The sequence below is a fragment of the Notolepis coatsorum genome (assembly GCF_963971535.1).
Source record: "Notolepis coatsorum genome assembly, chromosome: 1".
Lineage (NCBI taxonomy): Eukaryota > Metazoa > Chordata > Actinopteri > Aulopiformes > Paralepididae > Notolepis > Notolepis coatsorum.
In genome coordinates, this window is record NC_140165.1 from 123,372,077 (window position 1) to 123,390,952 (window position 18,876).

Below are 18,876 nucleotides of genomic sequence, written 5' to 3' on the forward strand. Positions count from 1 at the left end.
AATTTAGACCAAGCCAAGTTAATCGCTTTATCTGACCACTTCGAAACGCATCTAGCACACTCGATCCATAAGTTGTGCCAAATTATGTCCGGGACCAGATGGACATCAATACTGGAAATCGCGATCAGACAATTGGAATATTATTTTTGAAATAACACACAAAATGAATGCCGTTGCTGGCGATCAGAGCATCAAAAAACTCCCCCCCCCCTTTGATGCATTCATGATGAAACATAATACCTATTATATACATTTGATTTCGAAATAGTAGCGTGTACAGGCAAGAAACGCCAACGACCTTAGCAAAATTCCCGTAGCGCCCTATAAATCAGCTTTTCAGGAATTAGCCCGGATCACTCAAGTCAAGGCCATTCAGTTTTATTTGTATAGCACATTTCCAGGCAGCGGCAGCTGACACCAAAGTGCTTCACAAGCAAGTTGATAAAAACAAAATAGTGTGAGGCAAGGTATAAGATTAAAAGAAAGAAAAAAAACATAGCAAAGCAATGAAAGCAACAAAAACAAAACAATATGGTGCAAGATATAGGATTAAAAACATAATAAAGCAATGAAAGTAATAAAAACTGGTAGGACACAGTAAAACAAAGAGGATAGAAGGGCCAGGGGTCTAGTGGTGGTTAAGTAGGGGGGAAGGCCAAGGAGAACAGGTAGGTTTTCAAGAGTGATTTAAAAGCCTGTACGGTCTGGGCAGTCCGTTACGCTGAGGGGGAGGCTGTTCCACAATCTAGGCGCTGCGGTGGAGAAAGCTCTGTCTCCCCTAGTCTTGAGCCTAGTTCTGGGTACCACCAATAGCATCTGGTCAGCTGATCTGAGGGATCGGTGGGGGGTGTGGCGGTGCAGGAGCTCGGACAGATAGGAGGGAGCCGTGCCATTTAATGATTTAAAAACATTTAGTGCTAATTTAAAATCGATCCTGAAGCTAACAGGCAGCCAGTGAAGCGAGGCCAAAACTGGGCTGATGTGTTCATGTTTTCTTGTTTTGGTGAGGAGGCTGCGTTCTGCACCAGTTGTAGGCGGCGGAGGAGGGACTTGTCGATGCCCGTGTACAGAGCATTGCACTCACTCTGAAACTATACAATATTCACCACGAGATAACGCGCGAACGTATACATGAAAAAATGTACTCTCTTGCATGTTCGACGAGAGATAGTGACTGTCAAATGACCATAGTATTGTCTCCATAGCTATAATATAGATATATCTCTGCAAACATAGTGACGCACAGTGAAAATAGGCAATGGAAAGCTGGCCCATTGACTACAGGATGAGGATAATAGCTGGCGCTCAATCTGTTAAAAGTGAATTTCCCTCAACTCTGACACACACACACACAGGGGGGTTTAAGAGGTTAAATGAATAACTAATCAATGCATTATGATATATCGATATGTAGCCTACATTTAAATCAGTTGAAATTGATGTGATGTTTACTTTTAGTTCATTTCTAGCCTAAGCATGATGCTGTCAACTAACACATTGGTCCATAGTTATTAAGCACCGTATGGATCCATCCCATAATAGCCTGCACTCTTAGAAAGAATGGTGGTCAAAAAGTAGGATTTCTTTTATTGCACCAAATCTTTCTTGCACCTAAATAATTGTTATCTAGTCCACATACTATGCTGCTGTCTGTATATTATGCCTACATTTCCCTATTATGCTCCGCACTCTAGTTCCATCATCATTTCTATAGAATACCATTGTACAGTATATAGTCAGATATGCTCGTGTCATTTCTTTTGTCATATTTCAGAACATTATTGTTTGTTTTATACTGTAACTGGTGTAATTCTAGTGTTCTGGTTAGTGCTGTCTCTCTGACTGCCTGTGTAGTACCTTCCTAGTCACTCCTGTCACCTTCACTGTAGTGACTTCCTGGTTGCGCTCTGAGCAGCGTGATTTTTTTCCGTAGCCGCATTTCTGCTCTCTGATTGGCACTGACTGACGCTCTCTGATTGGCCACTGACGCGTTTGCCCAATTGCGTGACGAGCTGTGTCTTTTTCCATTTCCACGTCAAACAGCCTGCAAACTACCTGGCGTTCTATCGCCCTGCTCTAAGACAAACTCTAACCTTAACCAACTTCGAAAGAGTGCCTATAAGCTTAACCAGTGTAGAAACAGGTGTCGGCCAATCAGAGAGCGTCTCCGAGAAATGCGGCTACGGAAAAAAATCACGCCTCTGAGCACATAGATATCTATAGAACACTAGATAGCTTAAGGCGGAGTCACCAGCGTCACTGAACCGCCGCCATCTTGTGAGGGTCAGCCTTGTGTGAGAGTGAGTGAGCTGCAGACAAAAATACTCATAACTCGCTGAAATATTGACGGATTTACAAACGGGTTGGTTTGCTATAAACATCAAAGATGTAGTTATGATACTGCATACTTATTTTTTTAAAGATGTTTTTTTTTATGAACCAAACCGTTTGTAAATCCGTCAATATTTCAGCGAGTTATGAGTATTTTTGTCTGTGCAGCTCACTCACTCTCACTCAAGGCTGACCCTCACAAGATGGCGGCGGTTCAGTGACGTCGCTCTCCATTGGCCGACAGCGCGGGCAAGCTATCTAGTGTTCTATATATATCTATGTCTGAGCATGCTATTGCTCACTGTAGTGACTTCCTGTTCCTGGTTGCGCTCTGAGCATGCTCACTGTAGTGACTTCCTGGTTGCGCTCTGAGCATGCTCACTGTAGTGACTTCCTGGTTGCGCTCTGAGCATGCTCACTGTCTTTTTTTTCCTACTTCCTGCTAGTGGTTCTCTACAGCTCGGCTCTGTTTTTTTTTCTTTTCTTTTCTTCTTCTGTCTTTCTGTTTTCTTTCTCTCTATCGGTCTTTCTCTCTCTCTTTCTCTCTCTCTGTCTCTCTCTGTCCCTATCACTCTTCCTCTCCTTCCTCTCTTTTTTCTCGTGTTCTTCTCTTCCTCTTCCTCTCTCTATCTCTCTCCCCCCTCTCTCTCTTTCTCTCCTCTCTCTCTCTCTCCCCCCTTTCTCTCTGCCCCCTCTCTCTCTTTCTCTCCCTCTCTCCCCCCCTCTCTCTCTTTCTCTCCCTCTCTCCCCCCTCTCTCTCTTTCTCTCTCTCTCTCCCCCCTCTCTTTCTCTCTCTCCCCCCTCTCTCTCTCTATCCCTCTCTCTTTCTCTCTCTCCCCCCTCTCTCTTTCTCGCTCCCCCCTCTCTCTTTCTCTCTCTCTCCCCCCTCTCTTTCTCTCCCTCTCCCCCCCTCTCTCTTTCTCTCTCCCCCCTCTCTCTCTCCCCCCTCTCTCTCTTCTCTCTCTCTCTCTCTCTCCCCCCCTCTCTATCCCTCTCTCTTTCTCTCTCTCCCCTCTCTCTTTCTCTCTCTCTTTCTCTCTCTCCCCCCTCTCTCTTTCTCTCTCCCCCCTCTCTCTCTCCCCCCCCCCTATCTCTCTATCTCTCTCCCCCCTCTCTCTCTCTCTCTCTCTCTCTCTCTCTCTCTCCCCCCCTCTCTCTCTCGCTCTCTATCTCTCCCCCCTCTCTCTCTCTCTATCTCTCTCCCCCTCTCTTTCTCTATCCCCCCCTCTCTCTCTCTCTCTCCTTCCTCCGTTTTCTCGTGCTCTTCTCTCTCCCCCCCCCCCTCTCTCTATCTCCTTCCTCTCTGTTTTCTCGTGCTCTTCTCTCTCTCCCCCCCCCTCTCTCTCTCTCCTTCCTCTCTGTTTTCTCGTGCTCTTCTCTCCCCCCCCCCCTCTCTCTCTCTCTCCTTCCTCTCTGTTTTCTCGTGCTCTTCTCTTCTCTTCCTCTCCCGTCCTCCCTCCCTTCCTGTGCACTCAGATCCCCCGTGTGTCTCTTCTAGCTGGAGGGGACGGAGGGTGTGCTGGAGTGCCAGGATGTTGAGCGCATGTCCTACCTGTCGGCCATGTCGGCAGACTACCTGAGCATGGACAGCCGCCTGGCCTCCGACCTGGACGACACCGCTGACGAGGGCGGGGCCTACACGGATGAGGGCGGGGCCTACACGGACGAGGGCGGGGCCTACACGGACAACGAGCCCCGCCCATCCCCCCACGTCTCCGCCATCAGCCGCTCCTCTGAGCCCGTCATGGCCGAGGAGGTCAGACACACTGCCACGGAGCACACACACACACACACACACACACACACACACACGCACACACACACACGCACGCACGCACACACACACACACACACACACACACACACACACACACACACACACACACTGCCACGGAGCACGCACACACACACACACACACACACACACACACACACACACACACACACACACACACTGCCACGGAGCACACACACACACACACACACTGCCACGGAGCACACACACACACACACACACACACACACACACACACACACACACTGCCACGGAGCACACACACACACACACTGCCACGGAGCACACACACACACACACACACACGGAGGTCCAACCGGCGCATGACACCTCAGTCAGCCTGGCCTCCACATCCCGATCACGCCATGATCATCAACATGTGGGTTTAGCATCAGTCTGGCTCGATCAATAACATGTGGGTTTAGCATCAGTCTGGCTCGATCAATAACATGTGGGTTTAGCATCAGTCCGCCACGATCAATAACAACACGTGGGTTTAGCATCAGTCTGGCTCGATCAATAACAACATGTGGGTTTAGCATCAGTCTGGCTCGATCAATAACAACATGTGGGTTTAGTATCAGTCTGGCTCGATCAATAACAACATGTGGGTTTAGCATCAGTCTGGCTCGATCAATAACAACATGTGGGTTTAGCATCAGTCTGGCTCGATCAATAACAACATGTGGGTTTAGCATCAGTCTGGCTCGATCAATAACAACATGTGGGTTTAGCATAAGTCTGGCTCGATCAATAACAACATGTGGGTTTAGCATAAGTCTGGCTCGATCAATAACAACATGTGGGTTTAGCATAAGTCTGGCTCGATCAATAACAACACGTGGGTTTAGCATCAGTCTGGCTCGATCAATAATAACATGTGGGTTTAGCATCAGTCTGGCTCGATCAATAACAACACGTGGGTTTAGCATCAGTCTGGCTCGATCAATAACAACACGTGGGTTTAGCATCAGTCTGGCTCGATCAATAATAACATGTGGGTTTAGCATCAGTCTGGCTCGATCAATAATAACACGTGGGTTTAGCATCAGTCCGGCTCGATCAATAATAATAAAAAATGTATCTAATTAATTACATGATTTGTAATGAATTAATCTAATTAATCACATTTTAATCGCATAACCATTTTAGGCCTGATATTCTATATTCTATAATCATATTTCAAATTGCATGTGTCCGGATGGCAGAATTCAGTACTGTATCTACAAAACCTTCTGTTTAATCATCTTCCATCTATTAATTTGCTTAGATTTTTCAGGTCTGGTCAATTTGAGCATTTAGTGTTATTCACAGTCACGGTGTTATTAACAGTCATGGTGTTATTCACAGTCATGGTGTTATTCACAGTCACGGTGTTATTCACAGTCATGGTGTTATTCACAGTCACGGTGTTATTCACAGTCATGGTGTTATTCACAGTCATGGTGTGTTATTCACAGTCACGGTGTTATTCACAGTCATGGTGTTATTCACAGTCACGGTGTTATTCACAGTCATGGTGTTATTCACAGTCACGGTGTTATTCACAGTCATGGTGTTATTCACAGTCACGGTGTTATTCACAGTCATGGTGTTATTCACAGTCACGGTGTTATTCACAGTCATGGTGTTATTCACAGTCATGGTGTTATTCACAGTCACGGTGTTATTCACAGTCATGGTGTGTTATTCACAGTCACGGTGTTATTCACAGTCATGGTGTTGTTCACAGTCACGGTGTTATTCACAGTCACAGATATTCTCATTTGTTTCATCACAATTGACTCAAGCCTCGTAACAGACACAGTATTTCTGACACTGGGAATACATCCCCTGAGATCCATAGATGTCCCTAGAATCAGATACCAAGAACATGCAAATGGGCTACTACTAGTCTATAAATGTTTATTCTACGTTCTTATGGAATGAATGAGATAAAAAAATATTTATCATACATTTTGAGTTAATTTTCATAACGCGATCATTTGCTGTGTAAATTAATTAATCTAATTAACGCGATATAAAACCCGACAGCCCTAATAACAACGCGTGGGTTTAGCGCCAGCGGTCCGGTCCGGCCCCTCCCCTGCAAGGTGTGTCCAGGGCTGTTCACTGCCACGTGTGTTTTGTTAAGAGGGTGTGTCAGCACTATTGTAACGGTGTTCTCGCACAATGGACCTGGCTCTCCACTTCTGCAGCGCCGTGGCCAGAGATATAGTGTGTACTGTAGTTACTACTACTTGTATGTATTATTATTATATTTTTGGTGTGTTATCTTTGCAAGAGGAAAAATCCCACGGTGTGTGTGTTGTGTGTTGTGTCTGTGTGTCCACTGAATGTCTAGGGGTAGGATTGTTGTTTCCATATAACCACTTCAACACACTAATTGCACGCGTGTCAAAGGCCAGACGTGTGAATATACTTGATGTATATATATATATATAGCGCTCTGGTGAAACACAAACCCCTCCCCCCACAGAAACCACATGCATGTCTCCATAGCAACCGGTTCGACCCACTCTCCCACCACCCCCGCCTCTACAACCAGCATGGCCACTCTCCCACCACCCCCGCCTCTACAACCAGCATGGTTCGACCCACTCTCCCACCCCCCCCGCCTCTACAACCAGCATGGTTCGACCCACTCTCCCACCCCCCCGCCTCTACAACCAGCATGGTTCGACCCACTCTCCCACCACCCCCGCCTCTACAACCGGCATGGTTCGACCCACTCTCCCACCACCCCCCCGCCTCTACAACCAGCATGGTTCGACCCACTCTCCCACCCCCCCCCGCCTCTACAACCAGCATGGTTCGACCCACTCTCCCACCCCCCCGCCTCTACAACCAGCATGGTTCGACCCACTCTCCCACCCCCCCCGCCTCTACAACCGGCATGGTTCGACCCACTCTCCCACACCCCCGCCTCTACAACCAGCATGGTTCGACCCACTCTCCCACCACCCCCGCCTCTACAACCAGCATGGTTCGACCCACTCTCCCACACCCCCGCCTCTACAACCAGCATGGTTCGACCCACTCTCCCACCACCCCCGCCTCTACAACCGGCATGGTTCGACCCACTCTCCCACCCCCCCCCCGCCTCTACAACCAGCATGGTTCGACACACTCTCCCACCCCCCCCCCCCCGCCTCTACAACCAGCATGGTTCGACCCACTCTCCCACCACACCCCCCCCCCCCCCCGCCTCTACAACCAGCATGGTTCGACCCACTCTCCCACCACCCCCGCCTCTACAACCAGCATGGTTCAACCCACTCTCCCACCCCCCCCGCCTCTACAACCAGCATGGTTCGACCCACTCTCCCACCCGTTGTCACCTGCTTGGTTGATCCCTTTCATCTGGCATGTCAACCCCCTGTCATGACCCCGCCATGACCCCGCCCGTTGACCTGTCCTGTCTACTGCATGGGTGTGTACTGTGTGTGTGTGTGTGTGTGTGTGTGTGTACATCAGATCCTGCGCAGGTGCAGTCCGGAGGTCAGGGGTCGCGCCAGGAGGGCTGGCAGCAGGGAAGGCCGCAGCAGCGCAAGCCCCCCCTTCCTACAGGACCCCCCCAAGGTACACACACACACACAAGCCCCCCCTTCCTACAGGACCCCCCCAAGGTACACACACCCACACACACACACACACACACACAAGCCCCCCCGCCTGCATTCCTACAGGACCCCCCCAAGGTAGAGACACACACACACACACACACACACACACACACACACACACACACACACACTTTCACATAAACACACACACACACGGATTACATAATCTCAGGGGAGCTCCCACACTTAGTCTGATTTCTAAAAAGGGGGCCAGTACTCCGGTCGGGCTGGCTCCTTTACGTTTCTTTTTGAAACTGTCCTTGTTTTCCGTCCGTATTGTTTAACCTTTATTTACCCAGGGTAGGTTCACTGAGCACAGATGCTCTTTTTCAGCTACGCCCCGCTTCACATTCACACAGTTCCATTCATACCTGGGAGCTGCCCAGTACAACCACAGTCTGACACCTAGGAGCTGCCCAGTACAACCACAGTCTGCCACCTGGGAGCTGCCCAGTACAACCACAGTCTGACACCTGGGAGCTGCCCAGTACAACCACAGTCTGACACCTAGGAGCTGCCCAGTACAACCACAGTCTGACACCTGGGAGCTGTCCAGTACAACCACAGTCTGACACCTGGGAGCTGCCCAGTACAACCACAGTCTGACACCTAGGAGCTGCCCAGTACAACCACAGTCTGCCACCTGGGAGCCGCCCAGTACAACCACAGTCTGACACCTGGGAGCTGCCCAGTACAACCACAGTCTGCCACCTGGGAGCTGCCCAGTACAACCACAGTCTGACACCTGGGAGCTGCCCAGTACAACCACAGTCTGACACCTGGGAGCTGCCCAGTACAACCACAGTCTGACACCTGGGAGCTGCCCAGTACAACCACAGTCTGACACCTGGGAGCTGCCCAGTACAACCACAGTCTGACACCTGGGAGCTGCCCAGTACAACCACAGTCTGACACCTGGGAGCTGCCCAGTACAACCACAGTCTGACACCTGGGAGCGGCCCAGTACAACCACAGTCTGACACCTGGGAGCGGCCCAGTACAACCACAGTCTGACACCTGGGAGCCGCCCAGTACAACCACAGTCTGACACCTGGGAGCTGTCCAGTACAACCACAGTCTGACACCTGGGAGCTGCCCAGTACAACCACAGTCTGACACCTGGGAGCTGCCCAGTACAACCACAGTCTGACACCTGGGAGCTGCCCAGTACAACCACAGTCTGACACCTGGGAGCTGCCCAGTACAACCACAGTCTGCCACCTGGGAGCCGCCCAGTACAACCACAGTCTGACACCTGGGAGCTGCCCAGTACAACCACAGTCTGACACCTAGGAGCTGCCCAGTACAACCACAGTCTGACACCTGGGAGCTGCCCAGTACAACCACAGTTGACACCATTGGCCACTGAGCAACTCCACTGGAGCAGTTGGGGGTTAAGTGCCTTGCTCAAGGGCACTTCAGTGGCAGATTTTTCCTACCGGTCCCGGGGATCGAACAGGTTCTAGGCAGAGGTAGGGTGAAGCGACTACTTGAAGCATGTCTGGTATTATGGTCATGTCTATCATTGGTGGATAAAAGCATAGAATACAATTGAGTGGGTTTACCTAAGGTACAAATGTTCTTTAAAAACCTAATCAAACTGCATGCCAGTCTCTCCTCCACCCTCATCCACGACAGTCCAGCATGCATTCCCTCCACACTGTTCCTCATAGTTTCTTTTTGAAACTACTGTTAAAGCCACACTGGTGTAATAACATTACCTCTGTTAAAGCCACAGTACTCTGGTGTAATAACATTACCTCTGTTAAAGCCACAGTACTCTGGTGTAATAACATTACCTCTGTTAAAGCCACAGTACTCTGGTGTAATAACATTACCTCTGTTAAAGCCACAGTACTCTGGTGTAATAACATTACCTCTGTTAAAGCCACAGTACTCTGGTGTAATAACATTACCTCTGTTAAAGCCACAGTACTCTGGTGTAATAACATTACCTCTGTTAAAGCCACAGTACTCTGGTGTAATAACATTACCTCTGTTAAAGCCACAGTACTCTGGTGTAATAACATTACCTCTGTTAAAGCCACAGTACTCTGGTGTAATAACATTACCTCTGTTAAAGCCACAGTACTCTGGTGTAATAACATTACCTCTGTTAAAGCCACAGTACGCTGAACTGAAGATTTGTTTTTTCTCCGCTCTTAAAGTTTATGGAGTGAGATTTTAATTGACTAAGTACTGACGGCGTGACGGCTAAACACAAGTTTGACATGTCTTTTCTTTTTAAGCTGTAATGGTTTTGTTTATAATGTGTAATGTTTGTAGAAAGGTAAAACAGACCTGTATTTTGAGATGATGATGAATTATGAGAGCTATTTAAGAAAATAAACAAATATTTTAACGTAGACGCTGGTGCTGCCAATATTTTGTCATGGAAATCGAGCTATATTATGTCCTGGTTGTAGAGAAGTCCAAATTGTGTCAAAATGTGCAGCTTTGGTGTTAAAAATGTATCTTAAAGGAACACGCCAACATCATGGGAAATGTGCTTACCGTCTTCTCCAGAGACAGACAAGAAGATAGATACCCGTTTTCTCTCTGTGTTCACTAGAGAGCTATCCGGCAAGCTAGCCTAGCTTGGCACGAATGAATGGAAATGGATACGGACCAGCTAGCCTACCTTAAAACAGCCAGGCTAGCCACTTCCATTATTTGTGCTAAGCTAGACTAGCTTGCAGTCAGATAGCTGTCTACTGAACGCACAGAGAGGAAATTGGTATCCATCCTCTTGTCTGACTCTGGAGAAGACTCTAAAAGTGCATTTCAGTTCAGTTCAGTTATTTTTTATTTCGGGCTTTGGACACATAACAACGGTCATTCCATAAATCGCCAAAGTTTTACCAGCTGCTATTGCAGCATTGTCCAATTGTCCGAAAAGGGCTAGGGAGAAGCACTATCGGGCCTTACCCCTGAAGACTTACGTTTTTGTTCTTTAAACATTTGTATTTGTATTTACATACATACATAGTACATACATATAGTACACATTACAGTACACACATATAGTACACATTACAGTACACATTACAGTATAGTATATACCTGCAGTATATAATAGCATATATAATAGTACATAATAGTGTATACAACACATATATAATGTGATATGAGATATAATATATATCAATATAATATAGTACCATAATATAATAGTATATACTGCAAATATAGTTCAATATACTATACAAATTAATTATAATATGATTATATAATGTAATATGATATAATGTACAATACAGTATCATACGTATTTTCTTTTATTAATATGCAATTAAAGCTCTTCTTTCACAATATTTTAGTTCATCCTGTAGCCCATTCCACAGGGTGGCTCCGTAAGAGGAGATGCACATTATTTTCAGGTTGGTTTTCTTTTGAAGTTCAATGGTCCTCTGAGGTTGTATCCCCCCTCTTTATCCAGAAATTTGCTTCTTACATTTACCGGTAATTGATTATCTCTTGCTTTGTACATAACTTGCAGAGTTTTAAAGTTGACCATATCAATGAATTATTTCCCATAATCCTTCCCGTTTAATGTTCCTTTAAATGGTCAGAAAAAAACCCTCTTAGGGCTTGTGTCCACAGCGGACGTTTTTTTTCAAGGCGGACCACTTTGAAAACAAAAAAAAAAGAAGCTCAGAGCGTTTTTCCTGAGTCTCGCGTCTGCCGCGGCTCCGCCACTTCCTCGATGTTGATTGGTCGGTCGAAAAAAGTGACCTTGATGAGCGCCGCTCCTCTCCCAACAGTTGAACTGGGAGCGCTCTGCCCAAAAACGCTGCCGCCGAGAGAGCGCTAAAACGCGAGTCGCGGCGCTGGGAAGAGGAGCGCGCCTGTCGCGTCTCCAGCATAGAAATGAATGACAGAAAGGAGCTGACAACTCATAAAACGTCCGCTGTGGACACAAGCCCTTACAGTGGAAAAGGAGAAAAAGCAGGGAGAACTTCAGGTGACTTTCCCTCCTCCCCCCCCCCCCCCCCCCCCAGCTCTTTACCTCCTTCCGAAGGAGCAAACTTCCCTTCCCCCTGAGGAACGGGCTCATCTGGACCAACCACGCCCACCGCAGCTCTGACTCCTCCTACAGCAGCTCATTGGACCAAGCGGGTACTTCATTAGCATAGCCCCCAGAACCCCCCTCTCTGTGTGCTGGTGGTAGATGGTCTGGTGGTGGGGTCTCCTGTACAGTGGTATTGTAGACCTTGTAGAAGAGTCTCTAGAAGAGCGTATGGAACATAACACACTGGTTATACTGGGATGTAGAGAGAAACAGATTGGGTCTTGACCCGCTCTCTCGGGTGGGTGGTCTCTAAATGGTAGTCTTTGGTCGTCTTTCTTCTTCTTGCTCTCACTTCACAGCAGGGTGTCATTTCTCCGCTGCTCGTGTCCCATCTGTACGCCAGTGGCCCGCCAGGCTTGGCTTTTCTTCACTTTCAATTAAAAAATGTGAACAAATGTAAATTGATTTGCTTTAAATTGAGCATTCATCATCAGGTAATTATCGATGCAAAATAAATAGCATTGTACTATGTAGTACTTTTGTTTTTCTGTTTTTGTGAATTTCATGAAAACATAATGTATTAGGTTGGATAGGACAAACATTTGTCCCGAAGATCCAATTCCTGAATTGATTGAACTGGAGGTGATTTGATTTGTGAGGTATGTTGACTATTAGTGCATGTGTTCTAACTCCTCCCACTTCTCCACCAGGTGAAACTGGTTCTGAGGGAGGAGACGGTGCTGGCGTCAGGTCCCGCCCACCCCCAGCCCCACCCCCACCACCACCCTCACCACCCCCCGCCGGGCCCCGGCTCATCCCCGTCCAGCAGCAGTCCCCCCAGCAGCAGCAACAACGACCCCCTCCCTGTCCCCCGCTGGGCCGGCCTCCCCACCTCCTCCTCCGGCCTCCTCCACCTGCAGCAGCTCAACTCCTTCGGCAAGTCGCGGCCCCCCCCCCTCCTGGCGGAGCTCCCGCCCCCCGGCGCGCTCAGGGCCAGCGGCTACGGGACGCAGCAGCAGCAGCAGCAGCCTCCGGGGACACCGGCTCCCCCCCCCGCCTCCTCTAGACCGCCCCAGCAGCAGGAGGCCCGCGAGGAGAGAGAGGAGAGCCTGGGGCAGGAGGCCCGCGAGGACCCGTCCACCCGGTCGTTCCTGGGGAAGATCAAGGCCTTTGAGAAGATGGACCACTTCGCCCGCGCACAGAGGATGCTGGAGCTGCACGAGGCCCAGAACGCCAGGGTGGGTTTGGTTCCTACTGTTCCAATGAGTCCAGAACTCCAGGGTGGGTTTGGTTCCTACTGTTCCAATGAGTCCAGAACTCCAGGGTGGGTTTGGTTCCTACTGTTCCAATGAGTCCAGAACTCCAGGGTGGGTTTGGTTCCTACTGTTTCAACGAGTCCAGAACTCCAGGGTGGGTTTGGTTCCTACTGTTCCAATGAGTCCAGAACTCCAGGGTGGGTTTGGTTCCTACTGTTCCAACGAGTCCAGAACTCCAGGGTGGGTTTGGTTCCTACTGTTCCAATGAGTCCAGAACTCCAGGGTGGGTTTGGTTCCTACTGTTCCAATGAGTCCAGAACTCCAGGGTGGGTTTGGTTCCTACTGTTCCAACTCTGGAAAGTCTAGAAAGGAATGGGTCATTAATCTGGAATAAAGAATTATTATTATTTCAATTAAATGCTTCTAAATAAATGACAGGTGACTGCAGCCCTATTGTGAGTACTGACAGTACGGTGTGTCTCTGTGTGTGTCTCTGTGTGTGTGTCTCTGTGTGTGTCTCTGTGTGTGTATCTCTGTGTGTGTGTGTGTGTGTGTCTCCCTCCCCCCCCCCCCCCCCCCCCAGTTGGAGATAGCTCAGAAACACCCAGACATCTATGCCGTCCCACTGAAGACCCCCAAGCTGGACCACAGCAGCCGGCCTCAGCCAATCGGGTAGGTCCACTGCTGCCATTGGACTGTGTGTGTGTGTGTGTGTGTGTGTGTGTGTGTGTGTGTGTGTGTGTGTGTGTGTGTGTGTGTGTGTGTGTGTGTGTGTGTGTGTGTGTGTGTGTGTGTGTGTGTGTGTGTGTGTGTGTGTGTGTGTGTGTGTGTGTGTGTGTGTGTGTGTGTGTGTGTGTGTGTGTGTGTTTCACCAGCATCCGTTCACCTCTCGACTGATACCTGTTGTTTGCTTGTTGACTTAATGGTAGCCTCTGTGATGTCATCAAACAGGGACCTGCAGCTGGTAGCCTCTGTGATGTCATCAAACAGGGACCTGCGGCTCTGAAGGAACCCTGGTGTTGCACTTTGTTTAAACCGTTTGTTTTGATCTGATATGTGGGGTTGGAGTTTAGCTATATAATAACTATTATACTGTGCATTTCTCCAGACCTCTCTATGCCCTGCGCTCTGGTCAACAATAGCACTGTATCCCCATTCAACTCTGTCCAATAATAACACAAATAACTGGTCCCGGCAGGAATGAACTAAATGTTTTCCAAAAGTAAATAGTATTTATTAAATCAAAAAGGGAATGAAACCCACAAAGACACAAACAGGGATAAGGTAGGGGCGAACAAACAGGGATAATGTAGAGGAGAACAAACAGGGATAATGTAGAGGAGAACAAACAGGGATAATGTAGAGGAGAACAAACAGGGATAATGTAGAGGAGAACAAACAGGGATAATGTAGAGGAGACCAAACAGAGATAATGTAGAGAAGAACAAACAGGGATAAGGTAGAGGAGAACAAACAGGGATAATGTAGAGGAGAACAAACAGGGATAATGTAGAGGAGAAACAAACAGGGATAATGTAGAGGAGAACAAACAGGGATAATGTAGAGGAGAACAAACAGGGATAAGGTAGAGGAGAACAAACAGAGATAAGGTAGAGGAGAACAAACAGGGATAATGTAGAGGAGAACAAACAGTGATAATGTAGAGGAGAACAAACAGGGATAATGTAGAGGAGAACAAACAGATAAGGTAGAGGAGAACAAACAGGGATAATGTAGAGGAGAACAAACAGGGATAATGTAGAGGAGAACAAACAGATAAGGTAGAGGAGAACAAACAGGGATAATGTAGAGGAGAACAAACAGGGATAAGGTAGAGGAGAACAAACGGGGATAATGTAGAGGAGAACAAACGGGGATAATGTAGAGGAGAACAAACGGGGATAAGGTAGAGGAGAACAAACAGGGATAATGTAGAGGAGAACAAACAGGGATAATGTAGAGGAGAACAAACAGTGATAATGTAGAGGAGAACAAACAGGGATAATGTAGAAGAGAACAAACAGGGATAATGTAGAGGAGAACAAACAGGGATAAGGTAGAGGAGAACAAACAGGGATAATGTAGAGGAGAACAAACAGGGATAAGGTAGAGGAGAACAAACAGGGATAATGTAGAGGAGAACAAACAGGGATAATGTAGAGGAGAACAAACAGGGATAAGGTAGATGAGAACAGTGATAAGGTAGAGGAAAACAAACAGGGATAATGTAGAGGAGAACAAACAGGGATAATGTAGAGGAGAACAAACAGGGATAATGTAGGGGAGAACAAACAGGGATCATGTAGAGGAGAACAAACAGGGATAAGGTAGAGGAGAACAAACAGGGATAATGTAGAGGAGAACAAACAGGGATAATGTAGAGGAGAACAAACGGGGATAATGTAGAGGAGAACAAACAGGGATAAGGTAGAGGAGAACAAACAGAGATAAGGTAGAGGGGAACAAACAGGGATCATGTAGAGGAGAACAAACGGGGATAATGTAGAGGAGAACAAACAGGGATAATGTAGAGGGGAACAAACGGGGATAATGTAGAGGCGAACAAACAGGGATAATGTAGAGGAGAACAAACGGGGATAATGTAGAGGAGAACAAACAGGGATAATGTAGAGGAGAACAAACGGGGATAATGTAGAGGCGAACAAACAAGGATAAGGTAGATGAGAACAAACAGGGATAAGGTAGAGGAGAACAAACAGGGATAAGGTAGGAGAACAAACAGTGATAAGGTAGAGGAGAACAAACAGGGATAATGTAGAGGAGAACAAACAGGGATAAGGTAGGAGAACAAACAGTGATAAGGTAGAGGAGAACAAACAGTGATAATGTAGAGGAGAACAAACAGGGATCATGTAGGAGAACAAACAGTGATAATGTAGAGGAGAACAAACAGTGATAATGTAGAGGAGAACAAACAGGGATCATGTAGAGGAGAACAAACGGGGATAATGTAGAGGAGAACAAACAGGGATAAGGTAGGGGAGAACAAACGGGGATAATGTAGAGGAGAACAAACAGGGATAAGGTAGGGGAGAACAAACAGGGATAATGTAGAGGAGAACAAACAGGGATAATGTAGAGGAGAACAAACAGAGATAAGGTAGAGGAGAACAAACAGAGATAATGTAGAGGAGAACAAACAGGGATAAGGTAGAGGAGAACAAACAGGGATCATGTAGAGGAGAACAAACAGGGATCATGTAGAGGAGAACAAACAGGGATAATGTAGGGGAGAACAAACAGGGATAATGTAGAGGAGAACAAACAGGGATAATGTAGAGGAGAACAAACAGGGATAAGGTAGAGGAGAACAAACAGAGATAAGGTAGAGGAGAACAAACAGGGATAATGTAGAGGAGAACAAACAGGGATAATGTAGAGGAGAACAAACAGATAAGGTAGAGGAGAACAAACAGGGATAATGTAGAGGAGAACAAACAGGGATAATGTAGAGGCGAACAAACAGATAAGGTAGAGGAGAACAAACAGGGATAATGTAGAGGAGAACAAACAGGGATAAGGTAGAGGAGAACAAACGGGGATAATGTAGAGGAGAACAAACGGGGATAATGTAGAGAAGAACAAACGGGGATAATGTAGAGGAGAACAAACGGGGATAATGTAGAGGAGAACAAACACGGATAATGTAGAGGGGAACAAACAGGTATAATGTAGAGGAGAACAAACAGAGACAATGTAGAGGAGAACAAACAGGGATAATGTAGAGGAGAACAAACAGGGATAATGTAGAGGAGAACAAACAGGGATAAGGTAGAGGAGAACAAACAGAGACAATGTAGAGGAGAACAAACAGGGATAATGTAGAGGAGAACAAACAGAGACAATGTAGAGGAGAACAAACAGGGATAATGTAGAGGAGAACAAACAGGGATAATGTAGAGGAGAACAAACAGGGATAAGGTAGAGGAGAACAAACAGGGATAAGGTAGAGGAGAACAAACAGTGATAATGTAGAGGAGAAACAAACAGGGATAATGTAGAGGAGAACAAACAGGGATAATGTAGAGGAGAATAAACAGGGATAAGGTAGAGGAGAACAAACAGGGATAATGTAGAGGAGAACAAACAGGGATAAGGTAGAGGAGAACAAACAGGGATAATGTAGGAGAACAAACAGGGATAATGTAGAGGAGAACAAACAGAGATAATGTAGAGGGGAACAAACAGGGATAATGTAGAGGAGAACAAACAGGGATAATGTAGAGGAGAACAAACAGGGATAATGTAGAGGAGAACAAACAGGGATAATGTAGAGGAGAACAAACAGGGATAATGTAGAGGAGAACAAACAGGGATAATGTAGAGGAGAACAAACAGGGATAAGGTAGGAGAACAAACAGGGATAATGTAGAGAAAAAAAACAGGGATAATGTAGAGGAGAACAAACAGGGATAATGTAGAGGAGAACAAACAGGGATAATGTACAGGAGAACAAACAGAGATAATGTAGAGGAGAACAAACAGGGACAATGTAGAGGAGAACAAACAGGGATAATGTAGAGGAGAACAAACAGGGATAATGTAGAGGAGAACAAACAGGGATAAGGTAGAGGAGAACAAACGGGGATAAGGTAGAGGGGAACAAACAGTGATAATGTAGAGGAGAACAAACCGGGATAATGTAGAGGAAAACAACACAGGGATAAGGTAGAGGAGAACAAACATGGATAAGGTAGAGGAGAACAAACAGAGATAATGTAGAGGAGAACAAACAGGGATAATGTAGAGGAGAACAAACAGGGATAATGTAGAGGAGAACAAACAGGGATAATGTAGAGGGGAATAAACAGGGATAAGGTAGAGGAGAACAAACAGGGATAATGTAGAGGAGAACAAACAGGGATAAGGTAGAGGAGAACAAACAGGGATAATGTAGAGGAGAAAAAAAACAGGGATAAGGTAGAGGAGAACAAACAGGGATAATGTAGAGGTGAAACAAACAGGGATAAGGTAGAGGAGAACAAACAGGGATAAGGTAGGGGAGAACAAACAGAGATAATGTAGAGGCGAACAAACAGGGATAATGTAGAGGAGAACAAACAGGGATAAGGTAGAGGAGAACAAACAGGGATAATGTAGAGGAGAACAAACAAGGATAATGTAGAGGAGAACAAACAAGGATAATGTAGAGGGGAACAAACAGAGATAATGTAGAGGAGAACAAACAGGGATAATGTAGAGGAAAACAACACAGGGATAAGGTAGAGGAGAACAAACAGGGATAATGTAGAGGAGAACAAACAGGGATAATGTAGAGGAGAACAAACAGGGATAATGTAGAGGAGAACAAACAGGGATAATGTAGAGGAGAATAAACAGGGATAAGGTAGAGGAGAACAAACAGGGATAATGTAGAGGAGAACAAACAGGGATAATGTAGAGGAGAACAAACAGGGATAATGTAGAGGAGAACAAACAGAGACAAGGTAGAGGAGAACAAACAGGGATAATGTAGAGGAGAACAAACAGAGACAAGGTAGAGGAGAACAAACAGGGATAATGTAGAGGAGAACACACATAGATAATGTAGAGGAGAACAAACAGGGATAATGTAGAGGAGAACAAACAGGGATAATGTAGAGGAGAACAAACAGGGATAATGTAGAGGAGAACAAACAGGGATAATGTAGAGGAGAACAAACAGGGATAATGTAGAGGCGAACAAACAGGGATAATGTAGAGGAGAACAAACAGAGATAATGTAGAGGAGAACAAACAGGGATAAGGTAGAGGAGAACAAACAGGGATAAGGTAGAGGAGAACAAACAGGGATAAGGTAGGGGAGAACAAACAGGGATAATGTAGAGGAGAAAC

General features: G+C 46.7%; 1 protein-coding gene across 1 annotated transcript in view; it reads left to right on the forward strand.

Moving 5' to 3' along the window:
* The window catches only part of LOC311245288 (tight junction protein 2-like), a 101,499-nt gene that overhangs the window by 72,907 nt on the left and 9,716 nt on the right, over positions 1–18,876 (forward strand). Inside the window, exons 13-16 of the mRNA XM_084335124.1 lie at positions 3,830–4,087; positions 7,604–7,708; positions 12,475–13,002; positions 13,604–13,692. Coding sequence (XP_084191250.1) covers positions 3,830–4,087; positions 7,604–7,708; positions 12,475–13,002; positions 13,604–13,692 — 980 coding nt within the window. The remainder of the gene's footprint in view (positions 1–3,829; positions 4,088–7,603; positions 7,709–12,474; positions 13,003–13,603; positions 13,693–18,876) is intronic.